General features: G+C 44.3%; 2 protein-coding genes across 2 annotated transcripts; both read right to left on the reverse strand.

Annotated features, from left to right (window-relative positions):
- Positions 1–3,516: 3,516 nt before the first annotated feature.
- On the reverse strand, positions 3,517–9,232 carry pip4k2ca (phosphatidylinositol-5-phosphate 4-kinase, type II, gamma a). The gene is made up of 10 exons (XM_034590580.1): positions 8,741–9,232; positions 7,967–8,064; positions 7,109–7,205; positions 6,780–6,926; positions 5,702–5,848; positions 5,144–5,182; positions 4,923–5,036; positions 4,328–4,592; positions 4,123–4,226; positions 3,517–3,996 (listed from the first exon to the last, which is right to left on the reverse strand). Exons 1-10 carry the CDS (start codon positions 9,215–9,217, stop codon positions 3,916–3,918), a joined length of 1,569 nt encoding a protein of 522 aa, XP_034446471.1. The 5' UTR covers positions 9,218–9,232; the 3' UTR covers positions 3,517–3,915.
- A 5,451-nt stretch (positions 9,233–14,683) lies between these two features.
- On the reverse strand, positions 14,684–19,416 carry igfbp6b (insulin-like growth factor binding protein 6b). The gene is made up of 4 exons (XM_034590584.1): positions 18,222–19,416; positions 17,415–17,449; positions 16,572–16,691; positions 14,684–16,224 (listed from the first exon to the last, which is right to left on the reverse strand). The coding sequence occupies exons 1-4, from the start codon at positions 18,556–18,558 to the stop codon at positions 16,111–16,113; spliced, it is 606 nt and encodes a 201-aa protein (XP_034446475.1). The 5' UTR covers positions 18,559–19,416; the 3' UTR covers positions 14,684–16,110.
- Positions 19,417–19,684: the final 268 nt, after the last annotated feature.

Raw genomic sequence — 19,684 nt, forward strand, 5'->3', positions numbered from 1 at the left:
CTCTGATAAATAAACTTTCAAACTTGCTTTGAACGTTGCTGACGTGCACATACGGATCTTTTATGCAAATTCCACTTCACATAAGCTTTTATATTGCAGTTCTTCTTTTTGAGACAATATGTTCCTCATCTTTCTTTTCACCACATCACCAGACCATGTTTCCTCTGTGCATGAGCAGGTGACCTGTTCTGGAGAGTCAACGACATAATGTTCAAAGGACACAATGATTTCATCTCACTGACCCAGTGGAGACCGTGGAAAGTGTCCCGGTGAAATGAGTATGAATGAATCTCCTCCGTGGTCCTGTGTGCACATGCTGGTGAGGATGGTACAGACAGACACAGTGAAAACAGGCAGCACATAGCAGAGGACAATACCAGGAAGCTCCCCCGCTCCCCGAGCCCTGGTCCACGGTGAGTGATGGCCACGACACAGCGGAGGAGGGACGCTCAGTGTGGAAAGAGGCTCTTTAACCTGGACGTGCACACACACATCCTCAGATTACCCCAGGTTTGGTTCTATCTAACGAAGACATGAGCCGAGTATTAACAGGGTTTCTTTAAATGTGGCAAATAGAAAACAAGTGGTAGTGTTTAGTAGATTTGATGAAGAGTCTGGCTGCTGTGTTTTGCACGAGCTCAGGCAGGTGAAGAGAGAATTGCAATAATCCAAACGAGAGGAAACGAAAGCATGAAGGATAATCTCTAGATTTCTTCTTTACGCTGATGTTTGAGTTTCCTGAGCTGCAGAAATAACAGCTGATGTGATTATGTAATTCACAGTCAAAGGTGACGCAGAGATTTGTACATTTGTACGTAAGGTTTGGGGACAGAGAACCCAGGTGCATGGAGGTGTAGGTACGGTGCACGTATCAGGGCCGAGAGTCAGGACCTGTCTCGTCAATATTAAGCTGCAAGAAGTTTTGAGTCCTGCATCATTTTCTATCCAGGATTTCAATGAAGCCATTGAGCAACACAGCTGCTGGTAAACTCCTCACAGAGGTCACGACGAAGGTCAGCGTCACACACAGCGAGTGCAGGAACGTTTGTGTTGGCCACGTTTCATACTGATTAACAGCCTCTGCAGCCCGTCAGCAGTTTGTAGCTCAGCAACACTTCTCCCTGCTTCTGTCTCATCCTGTCTCCGTCCCATTGTCCAGGTCCCTTCAGTGACCAGCAAGACGAGGAGGAACAAGTCAGCAACTTGTCTCTTCGGATGAAACAGGAAGGAAGAAGTCAGCAGAAAAACACCATTTCTGGAAAGCGTGGGATGAAAATCAGTCCCTGACCCTGTGTTGTAATCTAAAGACCAGAAAACAACTAGTAAGACAAACACCTACAGCTTCTCGCTTATTCTGAAATTCAGGCGTCACCAAATTAATCAATCAGTTAAATCCAGTGGGAATCAGTCAGTGGCAACATCACCTTGTTTTTACTTTTGTGTTTTTTCTGTGTCTTAACCTGTGAGGGCCTGCAGATGTCAACTAGCCTGTGTGGCTGCATCTGGCACATTGACATGTTGGAATCATGTTGATGAACGTTCTTCGTCCCTTTAAAGACAAATAATAATCAGACGGTGACTGAAAACCTGAGGAAACATCAGCTGGAAAGTAAAGTAGAGTGTAAAACTTCAATGCATCGACAATAACAGAACCAGACCAAACAGTTTAAAGAAACTCCCTGAGGTCAAACTGAAGATGTTCAAGAGGCTTGTTTTTTGAGGCCACTGTGACCTTTGACCTCCCAAATCAGATGTAATACGTTACTGAGACAAGTAGAGAGCGAGCGTTTTCATTCTTATCTCCAATTTAACCACCACCTCCCGCAATCTACATCCAGTTCAGACTCAAAACCATCAGAAACAACCTCTGAATTCAAGAGAAACGGAGTCAAGTTGCAACTCCCAGGTGATGAGGTTTGATCACCTGAATCCTACAAGTTAATGCGTCAGTCTAAATTAACATTTGTGCCAAATTTGAATGGCTAACACATTTATGGAGGTCATAGTGACCTTGACCTTTGACCTCTACATTCCAATCAGGTCATTCGGGAACTTGAAGAAAGTGTCGGGTGTCAACAGATGAAACATTTCCTCCTGCAGAAACACGTAAACACAGTAAAAACATTTTCGAAAAAAAACGAGTCAAACACTTTTCAGAAATTCTTCATAAAATATATTTTGGTCCAAAAGCCGATTTGCAAAAATACAACATGTGCAATCATGGAGTAGATGAGGAGTCAGTGTCTCTACGCTGCCTCACCGGAGTCGGAACGCTGCATCCTCTCACTGTGTTAAGGCGAACTGCACACGCTACTGACATGTAGTGTTACTGTCAAAGGATTTAAGTAGCCTGGTTAGCACTACATCGTTACACTACACACACACACACACTTCCTGCTTCTATTGCTAAGCCTCTTTTTCTAAATCTTATCCTATGACAATGATTCACATTAGCACACGTTTTCCAAGAAGAGGGAGACTGATGAACGGGCTCATTTTCAGGAAGCGTCGACGCGCGTTTCATTTTAAAGCGTCGGGACCGATCCTGGTCGTTAACGCAGCTTCGGCTCAGACGATAAATAATAAGATATGTTCCCCGTTTAAACACCAAGCATTTAGACCCAGTTCAGAGCTGATGGCGACATGAGAGATCAGATGTCAAGTGGTCGACTTCCTGCTCTTTATGCAAATCATCATTTGTGTTCGAAAAGCAAATCCTGCTGTTTCTACCCAGTTGACAGATGTGTCCGTCACTGTTTCTAAAAGTCAACGCAGAACTAATTTGACATGATATGATATTTTTTCAGATACATTTGAAAACCCAGATGTGTGACAGCCCTGGAGTCAGATGACATGTGTGTGTGTGTGTGTGTGAGAAGAAAAGCTTGAGTCATTGTGTGGTGATCCGTGTTGAGTCAGAGACGTCAGCTGATTGTCTCCTGTGGCCCAGGTTCACACTGATAAGAATGTGGCTCGGACCTCAGGACTGATTCAGGTGCGTTCAGACCTGCCCACTTCTGATCTGATCCCTCAGGACAGTAGCAGCAGGTCGAAACAGGATCTTACTGAATTTATTAGAAATTTAGTCGAGAGTTTGGCGTTAAACAGAATCCGATCAATTCAAATTGTGTTTTATTGAACTTCTCCGTCACCAGAGTCGGTTTCAACTGAATAAAAGTGCAAATCCTGCTTTGACAAATCTTTGATCCCACACGTTTGGCACTCCCAACATTCACCCTGTTATCTACACCACACCTGTTTATCAAAGATTATTCTACGATTTAAAAAAGGAACAGTTCGACATGTTGGGACTTTTTGGCTGAGTAAGAGGAGAAGATTAATAACGTCCGGGAGAGAACAGAACTAGTTTGTGTGACGTACTGAAGGAGTGTTTGGAAGTGTTTGACAAGGCGAAGGTGGAGTGAGAAGAGCGTTCTTCTGGAAGACGTTACACATGGTTTCACACGGCAGAGTCGGGGCGACGGCCGAGGACAAACGAGAATAAACTGTCGTATCTGGCTTCATATTTAATTTAATCTCCTCTTCCAACTCTCAACGAGAGACTGAAAATCTGTCTCGTTCAAATTTAGTTCGTCCTCAAGAACCAGAGCAAAGTGAAAAAGTCAATACGCCGATACTTGATCTGTCCCCGATGTTGTCTGACAGCTCCAACACTGATCAACAGCAGTTTGTTTCCAAGTACCCTCGCTTCCATTTAGAGTGCTGAACATTTATAAGAAATGCAATTTTAAATCTTAAAAATAAATATATGCATCAGAAGTCGTACATTATATTGCTGCAACAGAAATTTGTAGTCGCGCCTCAGATCCGCGTGTGCAATGACAATTTCTGGTCAATGATATTATTGACTTTTAGCTTCGGCTGGATCAGTTTGTGGGCGGCGCTCCGTCACCTTTACGCAAAAATGTTTGAGATGAAGTCGCGAAAGCGTTTGGCGTACTGCTCAGGGTGGACAGTGGAGATCTCAGCTCCGGCCTGCAACAGAGAGAGAAACAAGAGACCATCATCATTCATATACATCACATCGTGCATTGCATCATGTCACAGTAAACTCTGATCAGCTGACTGCGTTCCCCCCCCACCCTCTCCCGTGTTACGCACCCCGTGTTTGACGGTTTTCGCAGCATGAGCAGCTTTCTTCTTGGTGTCGTACTGCGTGAGGACATCGATCAGGCCCATGAAGTAAACTTCCCTCTGAGGAGCTCCTGAGAACAGTCAGCGTTATTTAAACAGCAACAACGTAACAGCTCCCTTAGGAAACTAAACCAGATCATGAAGTTCCACACGCTGCTCGACACCGGCTCACCTGCGCAGCTCCTGATCGCGTACACGTCCACATACGGGTCGAACTCTCCGGGCCCCAGAGGTTTGCAGGAGGACATGTAACCAGCGATTCCCTCTGGAGAGGTTCCATAGGATCCCACCGTGGCGCCCATCGCCAGGCCGTTCTCCGCCTCGGGTTCTTCCTCGTTGGAAACCTCCTCCCCCTCCTCCTCCTCCCGTTCAGCTCGGCCCACATCGTGGATGCCGAGGAGCAGACTGTAGTCCATGATCTTCAGCTTCACCAGAAACTGAGGAAAGAGATGAAACAGTCGATTAATCCATTGAAAGAAAATGTATCAGCATCAGTTGTGATTCTCAAGTAACTCCTCAAAACATTCTTAATGAGTTTCAAACTGTCCGGACCTCGTAGGACTAATTACTACAAAAGAAGACAAACATTATTAAACATGATCTAAATGTTTGTTCTTCCATTTTTGCTGTAGTTTAATGTCATAATGTCTAAATCCAGCTCCGTCCCTGTTCACTGAATCTCCTCCATCCTCCACTGCAACTCAGGACTGGTGCAGGACGACGGCGCCACTGTGTGGTTGAGTTCTGCAAACAAACATGTCACCCACCTCCACGTCTCGTTTCAGCTTCTCCATGACCTTCTCCTTCTGCTCCTCGGTCACGTACACCTTCTGCAGGTTGTTCCTGAAGTCCATGTCTTTGAAGGTGGGAAGCTCTTTACCCTGAGACACAAACACTTAGAGTTCAGCGGGATGTTTGAGGTAAAGAGGCGACAGCTGCACAGATAAAAGTCAGACAAAATGAAAGTAGGAGAGATGTTTGAATTCACCCGTTCTTTGTCACTTGCTTCACGAGCCACCAGAGAGCCCTGCCAGAAGAGAGCTGTAAAGATCAGGGCTCATACATGTAACATGCAAACAGATCAAAGTCCAAGCAAAGGGAGTGAATCACGGCTGCAGCTGCGGTTTGGTCAATACAAACAGGATATAAAGCCCATCACAGCTTCTTGAATCATAAGATCACATCTGCAAATGTGTTTTTCTGTCTGATCAACCATGAAAAACTAAATCTTCACACATCTATCTAATGATTCTAGAACTCTTTGTCTGTCTGTGGCTCGATGGTACAGGAGATACAGATCTATGAGACTCAGTTCTACTTGCTTGTAGCCTCAATGCATTGTAAGAATAATCTAGAATGTGTATGAGTGTCTCATATCTGTAGAACCGTCAGTTCATCCTTTCAGCTCCAGTGTGAAACAGCATCTAAGCTGTTATCTCTATGTGTCCTGGAAACTGGACTTCTGCATGTTGTAGTGAAGCACTGATGTTGTTTGGGAAGTGTAATTAAAAGATTAAATAAAGCTCAGCCTGTTTCTTCCTCTCACCTTCAGGTCGTACTTCCTGTGCACCATCAGTCTGTGGCTGAACATGTTCCTCATGACGATCAGGTACGTCTCCTCGCTGTCCACGCCCACCCGGTACATGCCCAGGAACTGTGGCAGCAGGGTGCTGCCATGACACTTCACAATGTGCTGCAGGGAGGGAACCACAGATAAGGGCTTTATTCACAATGTGTATTCTAAAAGATTAAAATACAGCAACAGAGAACACGTACTTCTATCGAGTGCAGCCTCTAAAAAGGTCACTTAGGATATAAATGAATTAGTGAGTCCATCCAGGCGAGACTGTCAGAAGTTAAAATAGACTTCAGACTGGCCTGGTTCAGTGTCCCCTGAAACCCGCTGGACGAGCAGGATGTTAAAGACAGAAGAAGCCGGTGTATCAGCAGAAAACCCACACAGACACGGGTAGAACATACAAGCTCCACACAGTCAGGCCCCGGCAGGTCACATGCATCCATGATGAAATCCCTATAACTGCCAAACATCGAAACCTGATCCTAAACCTTCAAATGTCTAAAAGCCCAAAGTGCGACGACGGTTCAGGCCTCTACAGAAGAGACGTCCTGTTTCTGTGTGTGTACGACATCTCATCCTCAGTTCTTTAGCAGAGCTTCATACAAAACAGCTGAAACATGCACCAGTGGGACTGAGAAATCTGATATTATAAACTTCAACCTGCAAACGATAACAATGAGTTCATTCAACTAAATAAATACGCAAAAAGGGAAAACACTGGGAAACAGAGGTTCCATTTTCCTCATCTGCCTCTCAGCTCCATGTAGGCTGAGCGACCACAGGCCACACATTCCTCTCACAGCTCAGAGCAGCCAAAAGGTCACTCAGTGACATTTGCAGCCTGAAGTGAGAGACACACACTTTTTGAAGTATCTGCTCGACACAGATCTGAGGGCAGACGTGAAATAAAACCAAAGAAACAAATCAAACAGGTGAAAGGCTCCTCCTCGTTCTCACATACACGCTGGATCATTTCAGGGGATATAAGGATTTCAGTGCAGGTCTGAAAGCTGCTAGACTTCTGGTTCAGCCACGCACTCCTCACCTGGTGATACTCGGACAGGATGCTGTGCATGTCGGCCACGTCCTCGCTGGAGATTTGCTTGACGACCAGCGTGCGGTCGTAGGAGTTGAGGAGCAGACCCTCTTGGTCGTCTACGCTCCTCGATGGCGGGCTGCGAGTCAACGACACCTGGGCATCAGACGCACACAGATGAGCAGAGAAACGTCTTCATATGAACATCAGATTTATGTAAAAGCAAATGTGAAGAATCTGCCTATTTGGTCATTATTAGGGTTATTAGCTCCTATAGTCATGTTCCTTTGGATTTGGTCTTGGTACTTGTTCTGCACCCTGAGCACGTCATCACCTACCTGATAGTCCAGATCCTCAATACCAAAGCGCTCCCTTAGATTTCGGAAGACCTGAGGACAGTACTCTTTGAATTTGAAGTGTCCCGGAAGGTTTTCTCTGCAAAAGGGAGAGAAGGCGGGAGGGTGAGGAGAAGGAGGAGGAGGAGGAGGCTGATGCAACATTTTCTGTGCCGACACAAACACACAAACAATCAGATGTTTCATTCTCTGGGACAAAAGTCTTAAGAATTCAAACATCATCAGCAGGGGTGAAAGTAGAGTGAAGTTCTTTCTCCGACATTCAGAGCTTCCACTCCTGCGTCACGTATCCCTGAACACACATTCGAACGCCTGCGTCACCTTCACAACTAGATATGAAATCTATGACCCAACTTACAGTGGAAAGACACACAAAGTGAAAACGTGAACACATTCCACAGCCTTGATCTCCACTGAAGTTTGAACGACTTTCGACTCAGTGCAGTTTGCTTCATGAGCACTTTCAGGCTTTAACCATGAAAACTCATCAAGACACTTCTGGCATTTCCCAGTGTTCAAAACCCAACTGGATTAGTGACACATAAGTTGAACCCATAAACTTTACTAGAAACACACTCGCATGACGCAGCACATCCTGTAACTACTGATTATTCCTTCTTCGGTCTGTCAGGGCAGAGACATCTTCACGTTGACCTCTGGTGGAGACGTTCACCAAAACAAAAGACCCATCCAATCTGAATCTATTACAATTTAATATTGTTTGGTACCAGGGTCGGATTTGTTCACGTTTCCTGAAAGCACCAGAGGCAGTGAGACATGTGTTTTTATTAATATCTCAACCAGCCGCTGCTTCTCCATGACCCGAGTCGTGAGTCTTACTTGTTGAAGAGGTGGTTGTTCACTTTGATTTTGGTGTTGGCCTTGAAGTCGTCAGGAAGAAGCATGACAGGAACAGGCACCTGGTTGAGATCATTGATCTGCAAAGAGAAAACACGTAGTTTATTAAAATCAATCAAAACTAATTATGTGCAGACTTTTTATCAAACCTCAGATAACAGTCCAATATGTCCATGTTGTCAAATGTCTTGTTTTATTGAGTTTTACTTTGATGACACAACAGAAGCAGGAAGTTCTTACATTTGAGAAGCTGGAACCTCAATTATTGTATTTATGTTTATTTATTCACATACAGGTTTCATGTATCTATCAGTGGTTTGGGGTATTTGTGTAAAAATGTGTAATACATTTGCTTTTGGGCCCTTTGTGCTTGTATCGCCTCTATATGTATTCATCATATCTGTATAATAAGAAGAATACATGTTATAATATTAGTATATGTAATACAAATACAAATGCAGTAATGTCCAAGTAATAAGTGCAGTAAATGAATAGTTGTGTTGTAATATGAATGTTTAACCGATTAATGTTGTGATTATTTCCGTGATTAGCTTGAACACGAACAGGCAGTGGAGGACCTGGTGGACTGGGGGGGGGGGGGTCCGGGGGCCTCCGGGGGTCCGGGGCCCCGGTGCCGGGACCCTGCTCGGACCCAGGCCCAGAGGAGCCCCAGCTGGCCGGCGCACACCCCGCCGCCTCCCCGCTGAGCTCCTGCTACGGGAGCTAGCTCGCGTTAGCCCGGCTACAGCGACTCACCGAGTGGTTGACGCCCCACATGAAGACGCTGAGCACCGGGTCGCTGGCCCGGAACACCTTCACCTTCTGCTGGACGAAGTGCTTCTTCTTCGTCTTGGTCTTCGGCGCCAGGATCACCATCGGGCTGGAGGCGGCCCCCGAGTTCCCGGGAGCAGCCATGACCGCGGGCGGAGAGGCTGGAGCGGGCGGGGGACACTTCCTCCTGCGCGCTGCCTTCACGGAGCCACACGCCGGTTTGTCGCCGCTCCTCCCCCCGGGTCCCTCGCACCGACGAGCAGGGGGGGTCACCGGTCCAACTCCCGCTGAGTCACACGGTCCTCGGATCAACGGGTGGACTGCGGATCCCTGGCGGACGCTGCGTTCACCATGTTTGTTCTGAACGTCTCCTCCCAGCGCCCTGCGTGTTTTTATAAACCACGTGCTGAGTCCGTGACTGACAGCTGACAGCGGCCAGTCAAAACTGCGATGCTGCGTCATGTGACCTCAGAGGGTGGGGCTTCGCAGGTTTATGTGGCGTTCGCGTGAGGATCCACGGTCGGAAATATCAGACATCTTTCTAAAACTTGAAAAACCTGTTCCAAACCGTCCCTCAACGTCAAAACAAGTACTTCTTTGTACTTCTGAGTACTTCTGTTTACTTCTGAGTACTTCTAGTCAGAGGTTTACAGGTTGTGATCAGACTGATTATTCACACACTTTATTTCAATACTGTAATGATTCTAAATATGTTTGTTAGTTGTTTGTCTTTGTTTCTGTCTTCACTGAATAACTTTAGACCTCAGGGTAGATAATTAGCATAAGTTATTGTCAATATGTTTGTTTTGATCTTTTTATATTCAATTTTATTTTATTTTATTATTTTAACCATAAACTGCAGTGAACATGTGTTTTTGATATGAATGCACTAATGATTAACGGGGACAATGCTGTAATCTTCCAGGTTCTTAAATGTCAGAAGTCGCTGCTGCTTTTTCTGTTTTGATTCACTGTAAACTGAAGATCTCTCTGAACTGCCTGTCAGAAACATAATCAGAAATATAAATATATATATATTTGTGTTGTCGGAGGAAGAGTAAAACTAAAATGATGATGATTGTGTGTTTGGATGTTTTGTCTCTGTTCCTGACATGACAGCTCTCACTCAGCGTCACTGTGAGCGTCACACCAGCTCCTACATGACTTATTACTGCAGTCGGGCCCTTCACAATTATATGATATGATCTGAGACGTCATGAGATGTTTAATAGAAAAGTTCTGCTGCAAGTTATTTATTATATTATATTACTCAGTGACAAAGTGCTGGGAATCACTGGTTAAATCCGGTTTAACCATATCCGTAATTTTTATGTAAAATATTGACAAAAAACTACAACAGTAAAAATGTAAAGACACAAAAAGTATAATATTTCACTCTTAAATGCAGTTGAGTTGAAGTATAAGTGTATATTTTCTTCCTCTTTTAAAAAAACGTATGTCATTATTTTCAGATATTATTATTATTACCATATTTCAGGATATAGTATCATGGCATGCACACACAGCTGAGCTACCTTTATGGGTTCATGCTGTCTTATCTTTCTAAAGAAATTCAGATTTATAGATTTGAAAACTTTCAGATAACTGTCGATCTGAATACAGCTCTGAACATTTGAACGTTATCTCGTCCTCTAAATGTTTTACAGATGTGCCTGAAACTACATAAATAAAGTTGAAAGTTGTAAATGTAACTCACACACAGTAGCTGTGCATTAAAGAGATGTTTAACCTCTAGGGGGCAGAAAGACCCCAAAGCAAAGTGTCAGCCTCAGGTTTTGAGGGAACCAACAGAACCAACAGCACCGAGCGTCCTGCAGAAACACAGTTTTCAGATTTGTCACTAAACTGACACTGGTCATTTGTTGTTGCACGTCCATGAAACTGTGAGAGAAAGAAAAGAGCAGCAGAGCAAAGTTCGAGGTATAAAAAAGTTGGACTGTGACACACTTTCAAAATGTGAGCTGGGATTGGATCAAGCCGCCCACATGACCGTCAAAGGACCAGTGTACAGATGAGGGATGGATCTTTTCATTTGGTAAATATGTATTTAAATGACACTTTTCTTGTCTCGATGACCAATCAAAGCTCGTTACAGTACAGTTTTGCCATTCACACACACATTCACACCTCTGCAACACTTTTTCTATAGAACAGCCCAGCAGTGGGGTCAGTATCTTGCCCAAGGACACTTCAGCATGTGGAATAATGGAGACTGGGATCGAACCGCTGACTCTCTGGTCAGAGGACGACCTGCTCTACTCCCCCTGATATAACTGAGAACTTCAGTAACTGTCCCACTGGACTCGTCTTTATCTTTCATTACCAATGTGCCACATATACAACACTAAATTCAACCCCCGGTTAAATCTTTACATCATGTTGACATGTGTTCGCCCCCGATAAACAAATTAAATGACCAAAATGTAAATACCTGAAACCTCCGTTATGAGGACCAAATCAATGCAGGAGCCTTGGTTTCAACTCTCGGCTACTTTCCTTGATACAAGCAATATGTGTGTTTTTAAAATATATGAAAATAATAATCACAGTTTCTGACGAAGATGAGCTTTAACATCTGGACCTTTTCTAAACATCCGAGACTCTTTAAACGTTGTATTGTGGAATATGAATTCACTCTCTCTCCTCACATCATAGTTTAAATTGAGTTACACAGAACAGACGTCGCCGGCTTCATCCGCTCGATGCACAGAAACGAGTCGCAGCAGAGCAAACGCAGCCCAGATAGAGAAGTAGGACATGTGGTGGTGTGATTCTACAAAGGATCATGCTTCCTCCTTCATTTTCTGCAAAGGCCTTCATTTCATATTATGCATCGACAATGGGATATTCTATGCTGTTACCTTGGAAACAGGCATGTGCTGAGTCCCCGTGTGGAGACGGGGGAGAGAATGATCCTTTATGTGCCGGGTAATGGCAGAAAAGCAGCATGACTCTAATGTGCTCTAATGTGTCTTTTCAGTTTCACTGCTGGCGAACGGTTCCTCACAGTAAATGGATGTGAGGACGACGCTCTTCACATCAGTAATAATGTTCGTATGATTCACAGGAACTCAGGCACTTTTCTTTCTTCTCTTTTTGCTGAATGAGGTTCACTTCAGAAGTGACTGTGCACGAAGGAAGGACCTGTACCCATCCTCCTGTGTTCCTCATCCTCATCACCATCATGTACTTTTCTTCTTATGAATATTTACAGTTTGTGTTGGAGCCGCGTTTAAGTTTCTTTATATTCACATTCTTTATCGTTGTTTTTATTTGCCTTTGTGAGCAGGTTCCCTCCTCGGGTGTGAGGGCCGGCGCTGATCTGTGAGTACGGCGAGCGTGACACATGAGAGTGAAGGCGGGTGACAGCAGATACCGTCACTGACCTCAGCCTCAACGAGAGTCTCAGCAACTCATGGACTTCTGCATTTCGTTTTTCTTACTACGTTTGTTTTGCAATAAATTACAAACACTGACCCTGAAAACTCTTTGGATTCATTTTTTTAGGGATGTTTTTGCGGTGGCGGTGGTGACGGTTGCTCGCCAAGACCTTCAGCCATCACCGTGTTGACAAGACGAGAGTCTCTCGGTGAAGCTGCCTATCTGGCTCACACTACGGCCCTTCAGACACGGAGTCGTATTAGCCAGCTAGAAATCAACGTAAGACAAAATAACTTATTATCTCCTACAAAACAAGATCTGAAAACAGTTTCACTCGACGGCCGACATGTGGAAACTGTGGGAAATTTTAAACATCTCGGTACAGTTCACTTTATCTCCTCAGGAAACTCAGCAGCCGCGTGTTAGGCACTAGCACTATCGTGTACGATCACCTAAACTCTAGATCTACGCATAAACTCTCTAGGGTTGTGGCAATGGCAACCAAAACAGTTGGCAAACCCCAAAGGCCGTTGGCTCGACTCTTTACAGGAAGGACGAGGAAGTATCCTGGTGGAAAGCTCCCATCCACTCTTCAGACAGTTTGAGCCTTTGAGCTCTGGGAGGCGCTATAGAGTCCGTCTAGCAACTAAATATGTATTTAAGAAGTCCTTCATCCAAAGTACCATCAATATCCTTAACTTAACTGATTCTGAATGTATCATATGAGTTCGTCCATGTGTTTGTTTTACTAATTGCTTGTTTGTTTTTTAAGTTGTTGTTTTTTCTTGTGTTTGCAGACGACGAACTTCCACCTTGTTGGACATAAAGAAACATTCTATTCTGTTCTATTCTTCTCTATAGTCATAGACTGTAAATAACGATGGACAACAAGTCTCCGCCTCCTCCCACTTTCCTGAACTGAAGCCCCGACATCCCGGGGATGAGCGCCGCCATCTTGTGCCGTAGGAGCCAGAGTCCGAGCAGAATCAATGTAGGGGCGGAGCCTCGGCACTCGACCAATCCAGAGTCAGTCTCAGCTGTCAATCATAAGACAAAAACTTATCAGAAACACTTGAACACACATCAGAACAATAACAACTACTTAAAATGATTTAACATGTATGTAATGATTTTGGTTCATGTCCCATCCGTTAATATGAAGGAGGCTGGATGTACGAGCTCTGCTGCAGTCAGCCACCAGATGGCGATCAACATGCTTTTGCTTCACATGTGTCATGTCGTCCATCTTTGTTTCAGAGCACATCTCCATCCATGAACCTCCACCCCTCATCCTCCAGAGGGTCTCTGGGTGGAGCTGGAGCCAATCACAGCTTCCTGATATACAGTCTGTGGTTTTAATAACAGCCACGTCTTCAGGACCGACCGGACGCTTCGGTGACGTTAAGGAAAGTCGACTTGGCCCTGGGCCGTACGACGATTAGCATGCTAACGTCATTAGAAACAACAGGTATAGAAACGACGGAGCACATCAGTGTCGGCTGGAGACAGCGGAGGTGAGTAAAGAAATGAAGTTTGATGCTGAGCCTGAGCTTAAAACTGGTGAGTAAACAGCATTATTGATGGTTACACTGGGAACGAATCCCCTTTCCTCTGGAACCCACGAACATCTGGATTATTTCTGCATTTGAATAGATTCAATCAACGTTCACTCCCAGGTCAGATGAGTAGAAAGGTTTTCTATCGGCTGTGATCATAAAACATGACATTCAGGTGAACGCGATCATTTCTTCCTCTTTATTCTGACGTTATGAGGAACACTGAACTTCCGGGCGTTGGTGCGTAAATAGTCGTGAATGTTTGTGTTTTTTTATGCTTTATGATTTACATGCAACAGAAATGTTTGACGTCATATGACAGCAAGGTGAGAGAGCTTCTCAGATTCTGGTGCATGACGTCAGACAAGACGAACTTCTCTCTGGTAGCGGAGTCGACACGTTTAATAAAGCTGCAAACTTTGGTGTAAAAGAGATATTGAATGAAATATTATAGTAGTAATTGTGAATGGGTGAATGTATTTAAATGATGTATTTATGTAAACCACCCGCATATAAAAAGTCTTAAGACTTAAATACTTGAAAGTCCTAAAGTATTATCAGCAAAATGTTATTTGAGTTCCAAAGGCAGAAATTCATCATGTGAAGTATCATTTTATCAAATAATACTTTTATTAGTATCAGTGATGCATCATATCTCATCTGATGATCTTTTGTTTTATTGTAAAATATGAATCAGTAAAGTAAATAGTAAGCATTGCTGGAACATAAACTAAAATATGATTAAAGTAGTTAAGTCAAATAAAAGTACCTTTAATAAATTTAGATTAAATAAACTCTACTGCTATTTTATGTTATATTGTTTGTTATTAACTCAGCATATCTTGAAAAATAGATGTTAAATCACAGGAGGCTCCTGAATAATCAATAATATCAATAACAGCAGCATCATTAAAGTCATCAGTTCTGCTTCATGTGCATGTTATTGAAAGAACACACTCAACACCTGTTGTTATATTAATATATGTTTTATTCTTCTCCATTTTTATCATCATTAAGTTTTATTTTCATATTTGCAAATCTAAAGGTCCTTTGTGCACAGACCTGTCATCACGGCACACACACATCGGCACAACAAGGTCAGAAAGAGATAAATTCTAATCACACTTTAATCACACAATTTCATGACTTTTGCAAGGACTAGGGAAAGACGAACTATAACAATAACAAATTTGATCTTTTTATTTTCTATCCCTCCGTTGAAATCAGAATTTATAGTATGATGTGCCAAAATAAAACATACTAGTAACATGGACATTCTGAATTCTCAAATGAACAAAGCATAAATAAAAAAAGGAAATTAAAAACATGAGATATAACCATAAGATGTACAGCAGTTAATAGAATAGAGCTCTGATGAATGTGAAGTGAAGTTTTGCCATAAAGGTGCCTCTTCCCCTAACATGAAATAAAATAATCTCTGTCTTTAAATAAGAAACTGCTGACAATATAAAAATACATGGCATTGTACTGTAGTTCATTAAATAAACCAACAATTCATATATAAAATATTATATTGACGTGTATAAAAATATGCCTTACAACTTTTTGAAAAGGGTAACAGCCGTAAGCTTTTTGTCTGCCACTTCAGAACACACAGTCGACCACAAAATTTCCAACATATGTACAAACAATCAACTAATAAGCAGTCAGAACGCCATTTTGACAAATAAAATGAACAGAAGCATCCAAGATCATATTCTTATGACTATGTTTTCTGACTTTACATATATATAAGATACTGTAAGATTCAAGCAGTACTTGATGGAAATACATACTCAAAAATAAATTAATAGAAAAGAAATATTCTGTCGATTAGGTACGCTGATATCAGTGTATCTTTGGAGAGAGGGAGAGAGGACGGTGAGGGAGACACATTTTTCAAACGTCTTGTGTCACATCACCTGCGTAACAGTATTTCAGCCCACTGAGATCAGAACGAGCACAGGCAGTGTCAGCTATCCTAAAGTAAAGAGGAAAACGAAAATCTACCAGAAAGCCAGGACAAGAGCCAGGGAATATAGAGATCATTCTGAGTAATACCGCTCGGATCACTGAGGCAGTTCACGGAGAGTTAATGTGAGCATGCAGCATGTCACCGGACGATGCAGAGGACGTTGCTGCAACTGTTGAACATTCAGGCAGATGTTATTGTCGCTGTGACTGTGAGAGTGTGTGTGTCTTGCTTCTAGAGAGGACATGAACGTTAACTGTTGTGGATTTCCCATAGGAAGTGGTTTATCCCTGCTGCCTCCTGTCTAGGCAGTGTCTAGCACAAGCTAAAGCCACCCCCTCTCCCTGTGCTCCTGCTGCTCCGCCACCTCCTCCTCCTTCTCCTCCTCTTCCTCCAGGCTCAGAGCAATAGGACAGACTCATCCCTCACTCCCCATCGCATGGTAAAGTACCATCTTCGCTGGCACGTGAGGGCACGGGCGTGCCGAGCTCATCCACGCACCAGCAATGGCCACGCTGCATGCCCTTGGAGGAGCGGCACTGTGCGAGATGAAAAGACAGAGAGGGAGATTTTGAAAGGGAACGGAGGGCGGAGATCGAGTGGGAGAGTGGGAAAGGTGGTGAGAGAGGAAGAGAGAGAAAATGATATGTCATCATAGCGCAGTCCTGATTCTCTGTGCCCACAGCTGAGACGCTCCGAGGGGGAAGTGTCAGTTATTCTCAGCCCCTGTGGCCACAGACAAATCTGTGGATGCAGAAATCTGCAGTGGAGTGCAGCTCTGACAGTAACGTGCACAGTGACACCGGGTCAGTGCAGCAAACACACAGTATCACATCACATCCAACAAAGTTCCAGTGTTTCGTGTGGATTCAGGTGAATACTCTACCTGCTTTTTCCTGTAGAACCCACGGGTGTCACAGTTGGGTATATAGATGTCGCGGTCAGACTGGAAGATGGTCAGCTCCAGACCCCTCAGGACACTGTTGAGCAGTTTGCGGCAGGGTGCCTGAAAACAGCAACGCAGAGTGTGTCTTCAAACATCACCAGAGGCAAAGAGAGAGGACCTGTCTCCATGTGGAGAGTGCCCCCCCCCCCCCTCAGCTGATTGGCAGAGATCCTCTCTGATCACACAATCTGTCCATGTGAATCACAGAGGATCAGCCACTGTGATGCAGCAGCAGAGCCAGGAGCAGGGGATATGTATATTTATATATATCAGATGTCACATATTGTATAACATTATATAATCATATGGTTACACAATGCTTTGGCTTTTCAGGTCACTGGGAGAAGTGACTGTGCGTTTTTGTGTCACTTTGTGGAACTAATCGGTTTCATCTTCATCATTTGTGCGACTGCTGTCAGACATTTCAGTTCAAATGCTGCAGATCAGCTTGTAAAGTCTAAATAATCTGTGGTGGCAGCGGCAGACTTGAAACTTTCCTGATTCACATCATGCTCAATTAGTTCTGCCGCATAGCAGCGCACACATCATGCACCATAATGCATGGCTTTAGAGCAGTGTGTGTACATGCCACTGCAACACCCAAGACAGCAGAGGATCTGTGCTACTAACTCTCTACAACGCAGCTCGACATTCAACCCTCTCCAGCACGTCTGATGTGTATTTTTGAAATCTGGGTTATGAATAATGCTTGACACAAGCCATTCAGGTAAGAGTCCGTCAGCTTCACTCATCAAAGACTGTGAAATAAGAGCAAGAACTTACTTTTTCAATGTCACCGCTGTGTGAGGGATGTGGACCTGAGGGGAAACGACACAGCAGCATGAGAACGTGACAGGAAACCATCTTCAAACCACATCCACTCTCACATTTTACATTATAACATGGAGACACAGATGAGCTCTATCTGAGGATGGTCACCGAGACGCCTAATGTCCATCACTGTGTCCTTTTCACACAGTTAATCGCAGTATCTCCGTTTGAACAGTAGATGGAGATCACTGCAATGAAAAGCTGCTTGATCAGGATGTAGGTGACACTGTGACAGTTTCACATTCATTCTGAATTCTCCACAGAGAGCATGACTTGTAGGACAGATCACTGTCGTGCACACTGTCACTGAAACGAACAAATCATATAAATCTGCATTTTAACTTAAACACTGTTTCTCACTGAATGATATTCACAAATAGCCACTGAGGTTTGAATCATTTCAGATTAATGACAGGACTATGAAGACATTTTTATCCCAGTGAGCCGCTGCAGAGGAGTCTTGGATTGTGGAGGTTTGCAGATGTGGTGCACAAAATGCATCCAGGCTTAAATGTCACACACTAACTGCGCTTTCTTTTTGTTGGTGAGTGACACAGCATCACATGCAATCTATAGATATGCAGGATTCTCACTTCGTATATAATCACGTGAGGTGACTGTGACATCCTCAACAAACCACTGTGCAATTCAAGGCTACCTGCAGTTCCCATGCATGTGCATCTATAGGTGCATGCATGCATGTATGCATATGTGCATACGTGATTTCATGCACGTGTGTGTGTATGTACAGTATCTTACCTGTGGGGGGGGGCTTCTCAGTGGGACTAGTCCTGCTGTGCTTGGCGCAAATACCCCGTCCCTGCAACAGAGCCTGGAGGGGGCTGTGCTCCCGTGGTGGGGGAACACAGCGGAGCCCCTTGGCACAGCTCAGTGTGTACACACCACAGGGCTCTCCCTGGGCCAACACTGATGTGCTGCCGGCAACATTATGGTCCCTGGGGGGCCGACCTGCCCCCAGTGGATCCCTGCAGGAGGGACAGACCTTGAAGGGCCCCAAGCGGTTTGCCCCGCTCCACGATCCGCAGTGGGCAATCAGCAACAAAACAATGGCTGTTAAGTTAGAAAGGATAGGCATTTTCTGTCCAGGTCTTAGGTTCTTCACACTGTCACTCTCTATCAGTTAAATGTGGCTGATGCTATTTCTGGATGTATATTTCTCTCTCTCTCTCTCTCTCCTTCCCTCGGTCTTCCTCCTGTTTCTATACAGTAGTCTTCCTTGGTGCTTTGCCGGTTGAGTCCCCTGCAGTGCCAGAGGAGACAAATGGAGATCGAGAGAGAAACAGCAAAGCACCAGCTTTTAAAGATCTGAAAGGCGGTGATAGAGAGTGAGTGAGTGAGTGAGAGAGGGAGGGAGGGAGAGAGAGAGAGAGAGAGAGAGAGAGAGGGGGAGAGAGAGAGTGCACAGTTATGACACCTTCAGGGGCTGGGACTCAGAGAGAGAGAGAGAGAGAGAGAGAGAGAGAGAGAGAGAGGGAGGTGGCAGGGAGGGAGAGAGCAAGTGGGGGGTGGATTATGTTCCTTTCAGAAATGATCAAAATCTCTCCACCCTTTCCTGTTATATACTCACACATACGTCCTCTTACACATTAAAAGTAGTTGTCATGCTCAGATATTTGCACTTTCTTTCCAGTGGTCACAGACCCATTTGCCATGGTAACTAAAACAAATGTGCGTGTGCCTCCATCAGCGTCGCAGCTGCAATGTCATTTGCCCCAACGTGTGCACGGCTGTGTGTTTGCTCCTGGTTGAATCCTGGAGGTGGTTGTGACGGAGGAGGTTGCTGATGCTATAGAGCTTCATGTTTGGTCACATATATATCAAAGTTTGGAGAATACTGGAGGAAAGAGTTGGATGCACAAATGTTAGAAGTGTGAATTACTTGATATGTGAACTGAAACTGTGCCTCAGCTTCATCAAACCACTGCTGAGTCAGACGTGCAATGCACTGCCTCTACAGAGAGATAATCTGCTCTTTAGTCAGTCGCACTCTGGATCACATCTGATATGAACTGGACCACATCACATGTTGAAGTACGAGGGCAGCGGAGACTATTCCTCGCCAGTCGTTTGAATTGCAAGAGTAATCATCTGGATAATTAGGAGGTGGAGGAGGACTCACTTCTTCTGCAGGAATGCACGTCGAGAAGCCAGAGTGGGAGAGCTAATAATGCAATCCATCGCTCCACTCAGCCAGTTAAGAT

The sequence above is a fragment of the Hippoglossus hippoglossus genome, chromosome 7 (assembly GCF_009819705.1).
Source record: "Hippoglossus hippoglossus isolate fHipHip1 chromosome 7, fHipHip1.pri, whole genome shotgun sequence".
Classification (NCBI taxonomy): Eukaryota; Metazoa; Chordata; class Actinopteri; order Pleuronectiformes; family Pleuronectidae; genus Hippoglossus; species Hippoglossus hippoglossus.

What these genes read in the sequence shown, in the direction of transcription:
- igfbp6b (XM_034590584.1), bottom strand. Translation starts at nt 18,558, where the DNA reads ATGCCTATCCTTTCTAACTTAACAGCCATTGTTTTGTTGCTGATTGCC. An exon ending in ACAGCGGTGACATTGAAAAA is followed by an intron (nt 16,692 to 17,414) that starts GTAAGTTCTTGC and finishes TGCTGTTTTCAG; the next exon opens with GCACCCTGCCGCAAACTGCT. An exon ending in GGTTCTACAGGAAAAAGCAG is followed by an intron (nt 16,225 to 16,571) that starts GTAGAGTATTCA and finishes CATCTCGCACAG; the next exon opens with TGCCGCTCCTCCAAGGGCAT.
- pip4k2ca (XM_034590580.1), bottom strand. Translation starts at nt 9,217, where the DNA reads ATGACGCAGCATCGCAGTTTTGACTGGCCGCTGTCAGCTGTCAGTCAC. An exon ending in TGTGGGGCGTCAACCACTCG is followed by an intron (nt 8,065 to 8,740) that starts GTGAGTCGCTGT and finishes TTCTCTTTGCAG; the next exon opens with ATCAATGATCTCAACCAGGT. An exon ending in AAGCAAGTGACAAAGAACGG is followed by an intron (nt 5,037 to 5,143) that starts GTGAATTCAAAC and finishes TTTGTGTCTCAG; the next exon opens with GGTAAAGAGCTTCCCACCTT.